The sequence below is a fragment of the Leptodactylus fuscus genome, chromosome 4, assembly GCF_031893055.1.
Source record: "Leptodactylus fuscus isolate aLepFus1 chromosome 4, aLepFus1.hap2, whole genome shotgun sequence".
In the NCBI taxonomy this organism is placed as follows: Eukaryota; Metazoa; Chordata; class Amphibia; order Anura; family Leptodactylidae; genus Leptodactylus; species Leptodactylus fuscus.
The window spans coordinates 181,879,520-181,892,395 of record NC_134268.1 but is presented as its reverse complement, the minus strand read 5'-3'; the positions used below and the strand labels follow the sequence as shown (position 1 = coordinate 181,892,395).

The window sequence follows — 12,876 nt, the reverse complement described above, 5'->3', positions numbered from 1 at the left end:
TACCTCCATTCAATTGATACCACTGACCTATCCTTAGGAGGACAACCCCCTTCATGGACTATCACCACCAATGGCGTAATCAGAAAACGTTTTCTTAGAACTTTCTTAAATTTGAGAACTGAAGTAACAAATTTCCTTGTCAAAAGAAAGTGTCCATGCACAGACTGATACCCTCTAAGAAGAGATCCTCCAGTACTGTTATCTGAAGAGTATACAATCAGTTACGAAAACAGACAAACCCGGAGAAATTACGAAACCATGATGGAACTGGATAAGAAAACAAAGATGAATTTTAACACAAAAACAGACAATTATCAGATGGAAGCCAAGGTGCAACTTCTCTCATATCCCTGGTAAATTGTTAATTTTTCTGGAGAATGTTTCTAAAGATTATGTAGTATTTAGCGTGGTAACAAGTAACCCCATGCTAAAATTTGTAATGGGGCCTTGCAGTAACATGACCATCTTAAGCACAAGTTCAGAACTTGAAGATTATTTTGGTTTCCTTTCCACACAGAATTAACTCACAAAGTGATTTTACACTGCAGAAAATGTACTCAGTGATGTCACAGTACAGGGATAATATACACAGTGATGTCACAGTACAGGGATAATATACACAGTGATGTCACAGTACAGGGATAATACACATAGTGATGTCACAGTACCCAGATAATGCACAAAGTGATGTCACAGTACAGAGATAATGCACACAGTGATGTCACAGTACAGGGATAATACACACAGTGATGTCACAGTACAGAGATAATGCACACAGTGATGTCATAGTACCAAGATAATGCACACCGTGATGTCACAGGAATAATGCACATAGTACAGGTATAATAAATACAGTGATATCACAGTCCAAAGATGATATACACAGTGACATGATAAGTCCAGGGATAATACACACTATGACATCATAGAACAGGGATAATGCACACACAAAAGGATCATTGTGTATATGGTAATATGACCAGAAAGTAATTATAAAGATGTCACCTGAAGGCGTTATGATAAGTAGGTGCATGAGCCATAGTTATTACTTACTGCACCCTATGTCTCAGTGGGAATGGACCCCCTTAATTACTGGCCTATTTTATCCATTACTTCAGGCCTACAGACTTACAGGTATTTACAGGACACTGCACTACAGTAAATTTGGTGATGGGGCATCTACATGATGCAATAGTTGGTGCAATATTCAAGAAGTGACAATATCCTCATCTAGTAAATGCAATGTTCCACCATTTTTCCTCCTATACATCAACACCTAAGACAGCAACAGGATATTTTCTTATCCAATATACAGTATATACGGACTGAACTTCATGTTCACATATTAAGTCACTCGTGAGTCTGTGTAAGGATGCATGGTAGCTTGTTCATTTTTACCTCTCTATAGTGTAGCATTGACGTGTAGGTGTTTCTAATTATATGACTCCTAGATTACAGATTCGAACCACCCTGTTGATAGGAAAAGCCTTTTCAGTAAAAAATTGAAGGAAGCAAAGCAGTAATTATAGGAGCAGCAATAGGAACGTATGTGTACGTGAGAGTCAAGGTGTACAATGAGCAAATGTTTGGAAGCGGGTCCTCTTAACAACACGACACATACTCCTCCAAATAAAATTTCTCAATTAAACTTTTACGTAATTGTCATTTTTGGGCAGGAATTTCACCTGCAATATAATAATATCTGGTAAAATGTTGCTGAGGAACGTCTGTACGAAAAGTCGGCAGCATTTTACATAAGACTAAGCAGTGGATTTTCAGCAGAGTATTACAGTAGCAGCAAAGTGGAGGGGATTTTAAGAAATCTTAAGGATGTGTGTGTGCAAGGGGAACAATTTTATAGAAGAATACTCTCAGATGAAATCGGAGTTCCATTCCCCTTCCCTATTGACGTCCACGGGGGGTTCCGTTCCAATATCAAGGAGCAGGATAGGACCTTCTCTATAATCATTAGAACGGAACAATGCATCGGACACCCCATTGGGGTAGCTTTGGTCTGTACACTTGTTCATGTGCATGAAGTCAAAAGGTTCAAGAAATAGGAGCCTTCTCATGTCTCCTGCTATTCCATACTCCTGTCTAGTAGTGTTCATCTATATACTATTACGGGGCATATATCAATAGACAGAGCCTTTACATTTAGTTCTATGCAGTACATCCTAAGTTATTACCCCGTGGTACATCAATATACACCAAATCTCTAGGGGGCGCTGACGCTTTCCTCATGTTGCTTTTTTTAATAGGTGCAGCTCAGGGTATGATAATAGCTTTGGGGATGTTTATAATGTTTAGATATTTTAAGTATGGGGTATATAACATACAAACATTAATAAACATGACCTATAGGATGCACCTAAAAAGAATTTTTGGAGAGCAGCATCAAGTAGGTATATCAGCTCATGCATCACATATTAGACTTTCTACGTCTGTATTATATTAGGGACACGGACTATGAGCCCTCTCACATCTTCTGTGTGGCAAAGGGGGCTTATGGCTATAGTCGCATATGCTAAGTCTATCTACTCATATTTATATGTATATTCATTCTTGGTATGTAATTCTCCTATCTTTTGCCCATTCTCAAATCAGGGGTTCGGGAGGTCATGTAATAGGTGTATAATTCATAGAATGGGTACTGGTGACAGACACGATCTGAAAGAAAGCCAAGGGAGCTCAGACCTAAAAGCAACACTAAATTTGCTCCAAGACTTTTTAAAAATGGATGGGATTAGCCAGAAGTAGTGGTAGTGCAGGTAGTGTAAAACGCTGCGACCTTACCACTAACGTGGGCCACCATTCTAAAGATGTTCTAGGAGTTGCTGATATGCTTAGAATAGACTATCAAAATCTGATTGTGGGGGTCCATCACCTGGTGCCCCCACAGATCAGTAGCTTCAAAAGACTTCAATGTTTAGTGAACGTTGCGGCCTCCTCGCTCAACGCTAAGCTCAGTGCCATAGGTTACATAAAGGCTGTGCTTGATATTGCAACTCAGCCCCATTCACTTGAATGGGACTGAGCTGCAAACAGGCCACGTGACGAATGAACATGATGAAACTGGTCTCATCTGAGCACCCCTGATGTCTCAAACAGCTGATCTGTGGGTGTCCCAAGTATTGCACCTCCATTGATCAGCTATTGATCATAAAACCCATAAAATCAATGAACTACCTGCAGATATATATAATATCGTTTTACTTTTCTGTCCAATATCTATTTTTCTCTTTTAAGAAAGTCAGGTGACATACAATATGGCCATTATTCAGGCTGTGTTTAAAGCACATCCCCATTTAGACAGATTGGACATTGTTCACACTGTGCTAGGGAAGCCTAAAAAGAAAGCTATCCTTGTTGCTCCTAGCAACCATTCACAGCGCAACTTTCATTTTGTTTTCTGCTCTTGAAAAATTAAAGCTGCGTTGTGATTGGCTGCTATGGGTAACACAGAGAGTTTTTCTTCTAGATAGTTTGATAACTCTGCCCTCAGTGTATCCATTGGGAATTGCTACAAGCGTATCATCTGGTCATAATGTTTCAGTTTTGATTGTGGCAGGCAAAGGGTCAAACTGCATAGATCATAGGCTTGTGCAAGGTTCGCACTCGAGCCACCTCTCCATTCTTCAGGTTCGGCGGACCGCTAAAACAGCGGTAACACATAGAGTTCGATGGACCCCTTTAACTATAAGGAGGTCCGTCGGGTGTCTGTTGTTTATAAACCTAAAAGTGCAAGACTTTATCTTCTGACAATTTTCGGCAGACACTGCGACGCAGTCTCCATAAGAGACTCTGACGCGGATGTGAACGGAACCTTATCTGATCTCCATCACTAGTGCGTTTTAGTCCATAGCCCACCATAGCCCTCTTTCACCAATAGTTGCCCATGCTTTAGGATGACTTCTAAGAAGCATCACTTGTCATACTAGTCACTGCTTATATACTAAACGTCCTAGAGCCGTCATCATGGCCGCCTCCTGGCTACACTTCTACGGCAGTAATGAATATAAGACACCAAACACTAATGTTTGATCTACCTTCTACCTATTCTTCCATCTGTCGGCGATTCCTAAAACGTATTTCCTTATCATATTTCAACTCTTTATGACTTTATAGGCTTATTCCGTATACATCTGTAGGGGTAAGGTGTATGTACAAGAGGAAGTGTTCTCAGACATTATATATAGGCGTGTGCAGAAAGTTATGTAAAGGCAATGAAATAATCCCATTACAGCCAAACCCAAGGCATAAAACAATATACAGTCCACAGGTATTCTGCAAAGTCTTTGCAGCCTGTGTAAACATATTCTCTATGCTGAATATTAATATTATTTAGTTTAATGAAAGGATAAGCGGCTGTCAGATATCTTTGGCGCTGCTTATCTCACAGTAGATATCAGAGCTGGATAGACATGTATAGACATGTCTGGAATACATATAGATATACTGACAACGGTGGCGAGTAGGACTGCATTGAAGAAATGAATGACGGTGTAAGGACTGCACCACTATGAGGGGCTGCAAACGTGGTACCTATTCCTACCAACGTTTGGAGGCATGGTTTACATTTATCCCAAGTTATCCCACCTGGATTTATTGCAGCTACTATAATACACGGCGACAGTAAAAACTACTCTGCAAAATCCACAATAAGGGATTGTCAGAGAAAGCCGGATTCTATGAGTAGTTTCTGATATCGGATGTATTACAGTATCTTGTGGCACACCTGTACTTAAATCTTTAGTTTATAGCGTAATAATATATGTATATGAGTATCACAGTGTGAATGAATCCTAATAATACTAATAATATGTATACATTACACATATCACACTGAGATTCTACAGCACAGAGCTCAAGTCATTCTTTTTGCAGGCAGTGATGCTTTGAGTTCTCCATATACTTCAATAATATATTATTAGAGGCAGGTGGACCACTATAGGACATATATGGGGTTAAATAAGTATAGATTCATATTCATATATGTCCATACAAACTGTCACAGTTATTGCCGCAGCCCCCTAAAGCACCTACTAATACTGAGAGTGTGCAAAAGCAGGGCCAATAACTTGTAGCCACCTGCAACCCTTCCAGGACTGGAAACTACATCTCCACTGTGGGTAATAGATATTACATTAGGCATTTCTAGGCCTTATCCAATGACAATGTAACGTGACTATAAGTGTATATAGTACAGAACCTGTGACATGGACTAGTAATATTCTTAGAACTATTACTATTCACTGCAATATGTAACTGCTGTATAGATGTAGCAGAGCTGAGCTGTCCTTTAGGGGCTGGACTAGCTGAACTTCTGGCATAGTCTGGATGGTTCACCTGCAGTGCTATGGGAATCACAGATAACATGGTGAAGATATTAGTAATAACCCGTCCTTTATCTCTATGCGTATATATATATATATATATATATATATATATATATATATATATATATAACATTATGAATAAATATAGACACATGACTTTGTATAAATAAATGTATATATATATATATATATATATATATACATCTTTAGAAATGTATATTCAGATATTCATAGAACTATTTTATATATTTAATGCAATGCAATACATATCTATAGTATGTTCAGTGCAATACATTACACATATACTGTATATGTATATATTTTAGTGTGATATATTGTATACATATATATATTCAGTCAGTGTGATACATTGTATACATAGATATATATTCAGTCTGATACATTGTATACACAGATATATATTCAATGTGATACATTGTATACATTTCATACAATGTGAATTTTAAACAAGGATGCTGAGACATCAGAAATCCCCCATAAATAATAAGTTGTGAGATTATGGCAGCATGCAGCGATCTCTCCTTACCTGGGCTGATCATACTATGCATTCTGTGCTGTGCCAGGAGCTTGTCACGACCAGATACCCCATCTGAGGAAAAACATGATTCACTCTCATAAATTGTCTGCAGCATATTCCAGTCACTGTGTGTGGCTCAGACACATGAAAGCTTCATCACTCTTCTGCATGGAAGCGACCCCTCAGCAGTGTTAACTCCTCCACAGGGGGAGGAGGAGGCACTCATACACTTTGACAATTATTCCATTTTCATACACATATTTACTGTGCTAACTACCCTTCTGGCTGCCTGCTGTCAGCGCCCAGGAGACACCGACTATCACTGCCACTGCCTGTCCTGAGAGCAGGTGCAACAGGAGGCTTCAGCCTCAGGGTTCTGCTGTGTCTCAGTAATGAAAGGCAGCATGAAAGCGTGAAAATAAAGCTGAGGACGAATAAATATGTCCGCTGTACAGAGAGAGGAACAATGTCACAGCCAGCAGCACCCTAAGGAAGTGCGAGCCCTGTCCTGTATCTGTGCCTTTTCCTCCTCGCATGAGCTTCCTCTCGCTCACCCTGTCCTTCTCCCTCTGCCTTGCTCTACAGTAAAGTTGGCTAAAGCTGGTGATAACTCATTTGCATGTGAATCAACAACAGCGTGGCCTACAGGGTCCAAAAATAGAACAATGGCCAGCCCGAGCCAAAAATAGGTCAAGCAGGGCCGAGTGATCGGAGCCTACATTAATGTATTTAAAAATATCACAGCAAACACAGCTGTCCGGTCCCTGTCTTAAGAGGAACACAGCCAGCCCTCTAAGGTTCAGAGCAATCATTAACATTATACAAGCAAATAGTCCTACTAGTCAGACCAGAAGAGCAAATCCGAACAGCGGCCACAGCCAGGAATAGCTCGGACTAAAATGTAGGTGTAGCTTGAAGGTCCTGGGCCCCAAAAAGTCTTTAGAAGGGCTCCCAAACTACTGCTGCTTCCAATGATCCCGATATCTCTGCAGACTTGACAGCTTGAGGCCTGGCACATACAGATATGAAGGGTTCACACCTTAGCCTCAAAAGCCCTGACTCGAATTAAAGACAGGTGCATAAAGTTTAGGAACTTGAACCCCCTTTCAATACAACTCCTTGTGTCCCACGTTGGACAGATTTTACATAGGCCTTCAATATAAACCCCTGCTTTTTAGATGTTTACTGATACCCTCAGCTGTTTTCCGGGGCTCAGAATAGGTGATAGATAATGTTAGATGGGTAGGGGTCTAATACTTGACATCCACACCTTTAACCTGTCGGAAGAGGCCGTGACATTCAGATAAGCACAGAGTCTCTTCATTGCTTACCAAGCACAGTGCCATACATTATAGAGTGGCTGTCTTCGGTATTGCAGCTCAGTTCCAAACATTTGGCCAGTATACAGGCTATTTGGCCTGACACTGGCCCGAGCAAGGTGACCACTTCAAACAGCTGATTTACAGAAGTACCAGGTGTCCGACCCCTACCAATCTGATACTGATGAGCTATCCTAATAATAGGTCCTCCATATTACCGTCCTAGAACTCCTCTCAGAAATCCGTTTTACACAATTAATTTAGAAATTGAGCATTTTTGGAGTATGTTACATCTTTTCAGATCACAGTCGCCCCTGTTCATGGTTTTTAATGTGCACATAATCTGATATCATAATAAACGGTTCAAGGAACATTGATATATTTATCCAAAAAAAATCATAAATCAGTATAAAAAACACACATAAACACCATGCATTAGCATAAGTATAGAGCCCAGCTATAGGGGGTACATGGTTGCACCCGGCCCTGTAGTCTATGAAGACCCAGAAAAAGCTCTGTCACATAAGAAAGAAACAACTTTCACATTATGACCCAGGACCTGCAGTGTATTCAGTGGTGGATCTATGAATTCAAGCTTATAAATCCTGGATTATATAATTTAATATATAGGCCCTCATATACGGGGGGCCTGCGCCAGGAGATCTAGAACAATTCAGTTTATTATTAATTTGTTCCAAAAATAACAACTAAGAGTTAGATTAATAGAGAATTTGGCGCATCTTGTGAGTGCGGGGTCGATGACGTTGCTATTTAATAGAAAGCCTTAGTAAATGTGATCCAGTTAAAATGGACCCATCCAACATTCAGCATCTTAAAGATATTAATGGCATCTATGGTATGACTTGGCATTCTGTGTGCATTTTAGAGAACTGCATAAATAGCAACTCCTTATCATGTCAGAAATTTCTTTATTGGAAGGCTGAAAGGAATTTTAATGTGTTTTACATCTGAGCCCATGACAGGGTGCCTTAAAGATCAGCATGCTTTCTCCTTATTCACACAGTGCAGTCATTACATGAGAGAAGAGCAGATTTTTTATGTCGTTTATGAATCTTAAAAGAAGGAAAAGTATACCTTTATTGTACCAGAATCTACTTATGTAAATGAGGCCTAAAGGTAGGGGAGTGCGACTCTCTATCCCTCCTAAACTGACATTAACTCTGAAATCTCTTCTAAATCCATCTTGGTTTTCCAAGACAAACTGCAGCCCAATAAATTATAGTGAATATAGTGCCATAAATGCAAGATGTAATTCCTATATTGCCACGTAATAGTGTTATTCTTCATGTACATATATGGCAGCTTATCTTAAAAGTCATATGATAGGTTAGGTTCTTTTTAAGACTCATTCTGATAAATTGAACAGTCACATAATTTCTGCAACAAATATGAATAATACTGAAGAAAGGCAATATAAGGGTATGTTCCGCCATGTGATTTCGCCGTTCATTGGTTCTCAACCCTACTATTGCCGTGACCCTTTAAGGGTATGTTCACACCGTGTGACTTATCCGCGCAGCTAGCCGCAACGGGATGCCGATGCAATGCACCGGCATCCCGCTCCTGATTAGGCCCGAATGAATGGGCCTAATTGGAAGTGAGTCTCGAGCCACAAAATCCGTGGGGAGATAGAGCATGTCGCTTTTTTTTTCTGCTAGCTGAAAAAAATCGCTAGCGGGGAAAAAAAAGCGAGCAACTCCCATTGAAATTCTGCGTCAAAATCCACCTGAAATAAACTCTGTTTGAACATACCCTAACACATCTGTTAGCCCAATGGTTGTTTGATGCACATGCATGCTCCCATACACATGCATGCTTGGCTCAGTTGAGCGTGCATGTGGTTTCAATTCGGTAAGGTGGAATAAGCAAATAAGCAAAGAGATGAATTTTCACCCATGAGTTGGATCACTCCTATACACATTTGAGGGTGAAACAACAGGTTCAGACATAGCTTATTTAATAAGTATGACCCCATAAAACCTCAGACCCCAATCAGTTTTTTGCTTTTATCTGAAACCAAGCATGGAACCTAAAACGTTGTCATTTATAAAGGAAATACTTAGATTTTTATACAGTCCTGGCTTTACTTGAAAAAAAAACAAAACTGCGTGAACAGGGCTCTATTCTTTATAGTATTAAGTGTTTAGAACGGGAGAATTTGTATTTCCACTTATTATATGTTCACCTGCACTTTACAATAAAACAAAGATTGATGGGGGAGGATTAAAACAAATAGGAATTTTACTAAGATAAGGTTGTATGGCTCGTACAATAAAACTCTATAGTAATTCCCAGTTTGACGTCTGCAGGAATGGAGCCCCCAAACAACAGAAGTCTGTCAGCAAGTCACATTACAAATTATGGGCTGTGTGCATAAAACCATGGATGCAATGCTCTTCTCCCCCACACAAATTGCATGCTAAGTATGTGACAAAAAACCTATGGTTAGAACATGTCATCATCTTGTCTCCTCACTCACAGGCAGTCACCTCTAATAGCGCACCGGTTAGAATTAGGCCAATGGGAGCAGAGCGCGCCGAGCAGACCTCTGCTTGTGATTTGGCCTCCTATGAAATCTTGTACAGTTTATGCTAATATCATGTTTACTCTCTCTAGGAAATGATATGACATGAAAACTGACTCAGACTTGTTTATCGCAGAGACCTTTCAATCTTTAATGGAGTTACTGTAAAAGTGTGACTACCAGCGTAGGCGAAAATTATTAGATATTAATAAACTTTATGCTTTTAATAGAATTTAAAGGGGTAGTCATATGATGGCCTCCAGCAGTCTGCTGTAATCTGTTACAGGGAATATAGCTGCAAAATGTTCAGTTTCTCTGCAATGCCTCTACAGGCAAAATGAGGCATTACATAGAGTTTTAGACTATCTCCTCCATGGCACGGTCATACAAACTGCTCTCTTTCTAAGGCCTCGCTTACATCTGCGTCGGTAATCCGGTCGGGGAAGTCCGCATGGGGAACATGCGGACAGGAAAGTAGGCCGTGAACTTCTTTTCTGTCCACATGTTCCATGTATAGACCATGCAGAAAGCACATGGACCACATTATAGGCTATGGCTTCCGTGTGCTTTCACTGTACACCGCTTGCTAATGTGTTCGGTAGTCATTGGGGATCCCCATGCGGACTCCCCCGAACGGATTACCGATGCAGATGTGAACGAGGCCTTAGGGTGTTTGGACTTAGCTTCCTCCTCCTGGCAGTGGCTCCAAGGTATATAAGCTGCCTGTCAAGTGTACATGCCCTGACCCTCTGTTCTATTGGGCCAACACATGGCAATGGCTCTGTTCTTTAGCTAATGCCCAGTAGTTACAAACTTTGTAAGGTACCTACCCCCCATCTGCCACTTTAGCATCTGCTATGGGTCTGCAATGCAGTGGACCCCCTGCTGCTTTTTTTTTTTTTTAATAGGCTGTTACCTGCTGGATTACTTGCTATTTTCGTAATGGTACCCACTCCTGCCCATGGCTTCCTCCACTTTCCTTCAGCCCTTCAGGGATCCCATATCGCGTGGCTGATGCCAGCATGACACACAGGCCCCCCTGGAGGCTGAATGGAGAAACATTGGTGGCCATGTGCAGTGGCAGGAATCAGTATGTAGGACAGCGGCACGTAGATTATTTGCTGGACGAACCTCATGAGATTCGTCTTTTGAGGTTTGCCCGGGAGTTTCGTTTGGACCAAGCACATCTAAAACAAAACATCTATTATTATACTTTGAGGTCTCTACAGACCCCATAGTATAATGAATAGAGGCCCAGGGGAGGTGAGGTAACATAGTAACTCTAACAGTGTTACTCACTTTTCCTGGACTCTGGCATCGGTCTTTGGGCTTCTTGTAATCTCCAATTACAGGCCTCAGCGATCTGTGACATCATTGAAGAGGCCCAAAGACCCATACCAGAGCTCAGGAGAGGTAAAACTGTATTTTTATATTTTATCATCTCCCCTGGGTCTCAACTCATCATACTCTAGCATCTGAAGAGACCCCAGAGTATAAATAAGAGTTTGCATGTGGTGAACCCCAAAAATTCGTAACAAAAACTGTAGGGACCTCTACAGGACATTTGTATTGTGTGGAGAGGCCACTATGAGACATTATACTATATGGAGGCCACTTTGGGAAAATATACTGTATGAAGGCCACTATGGAACATTATACTTTGTGGAAGGACCACTGTGGGACATTATACTGTATGGTGATCATTTTGGGAAATTACACAGTATGGAGGCGACTATGGGACATTATACTGTGTGGAGGGGCCACTGCGAGACATTATACTGTATGGATGCTACTATGAGACATTATTCTTGGTGAAAAGGCTATTATGGGACATTGTATTGTGTATAAATGGGGCGTTATACCATGTGGGGGCAAGTAAAGGGAGTGTTTTACCGTGTGGGCCAATAAAGGCAGTGTTTTGCCATGTGGGGGCAGTAAAGGGAGCATTTTACTGTGTGGGCACCAGGAAAGGGGGTGCTATACCATATGCTAGTTACACCCCTGCCCCAAATCTTCTGCTCCCTTAGCAATTGGTTAATTTGGTACCTGAAGCTGACAAGTTCTTCTCCTATTCCATAAACCAGACATTTAACAGTTTGTGCTCTTACCCCTGCTACCAGTGGCATAATGATCATTGTCGCAGGGAGTGCAGCCGCGACCCTGGCGGAGTATGGGGCCTGCAGCCAGCTGGAGATGGCCAGGGCCTCGGATCATTATGTAAGCGGTAAGGGAAAGCCTGCTTCCCTGATCACTATACATATTGTAAATTAAAAGGGGCCCTGACATGTCGCTGAGCCCCTTTTCAATCAATGCTATGGGAGGTGACTTAAAATAAATAGTTATACTCACCTCTCCTGTACTCAGCGTCCTCTCCGGCGATCTTCCGTCATGTCCCTGAGGTCAGTGATTAGGCCCCAGCGGTCACATGGGGCGCAGCGGCGTAATGATGTCAGTGCACGCCCACATGACGGTGGTGAAGATGGTCGAATATGCTGAAGCCGGAGCCAGGATGCCCAGGAAAGGTGAGGCAAGGTAAGTATTAGTGTTTGTTATTTTTATTCACCTTCCCCGGGCCTGATTATTATATTCTGGGGTCTGAGGAGTATAACAAAAGTCTACACCCGGGCCCACAAGACTCTTACGCCACTGCCTTCTATCCATCCTGACTTACCTTGTGTTCAGTCAGCCCCAACCATGTCAAGTCCATAGATCAGTGTGTATGCTGGAAGCCTTGGCCCCTGTGCAAATTACTAGGATTCCTATCTGCTGACTCAATACTACATTGTGGTGTCATTGCTAATGGAGACTGCTCCTGTGGCCAAAGCAACCTGGCGATTCCCAGGAATAAATAATGAGTACCAGGGAATCTCTTGGACTCTGCTCCTGGATTTAACCCAAATCTGTTGCAACCCAGTTACTCCACACCTATTCTGGTAAACCTTGAGTCAGAATTGCTGAGCTATTGTACTAACGTGCACCACCGAGTCTTTACTACTACAGATGGTGACATGAAAGTACATCAATTCACTATTTATGAGAAATTCCATTTCTTCTGAAGTTTCACTTTTACAAAGCAGAATCATTAAGACAAGGTTAAATACTTGGACCAATAACCAAGACTCCCAAATAGGGTTG

At 41.3% G+C, this 12,876-nt stretch overlaps 1 protein-coding gene across 2 annotated transcripts in view; it reads right to left on the bottom strand.

Annotated features, from left to right (window-relative positions):
• Positions 1-12,876, bottom strand: part of HDAC9 (histone deacetylase 9) — a 328,489-nt gene that overhangs the window by 110,776 nt on the left and 204,837 nt on the right. Inside the window, exon 2 of one of the 2 annotated variants that reach the window (XM_075271432.1) lies at positions 5,887-5,949. In XM_075271432.1, coding sequence (XP_075127533.1) covers positions 5,887-5,949 — 63 coding nt within the window. Of the gene's footprint in view, positions 1-5,886; positions 6,503-12,876 lie in introns of those variants that run through there. The other variant, XM_075271431.1, reaches the window with a different exon arrangement.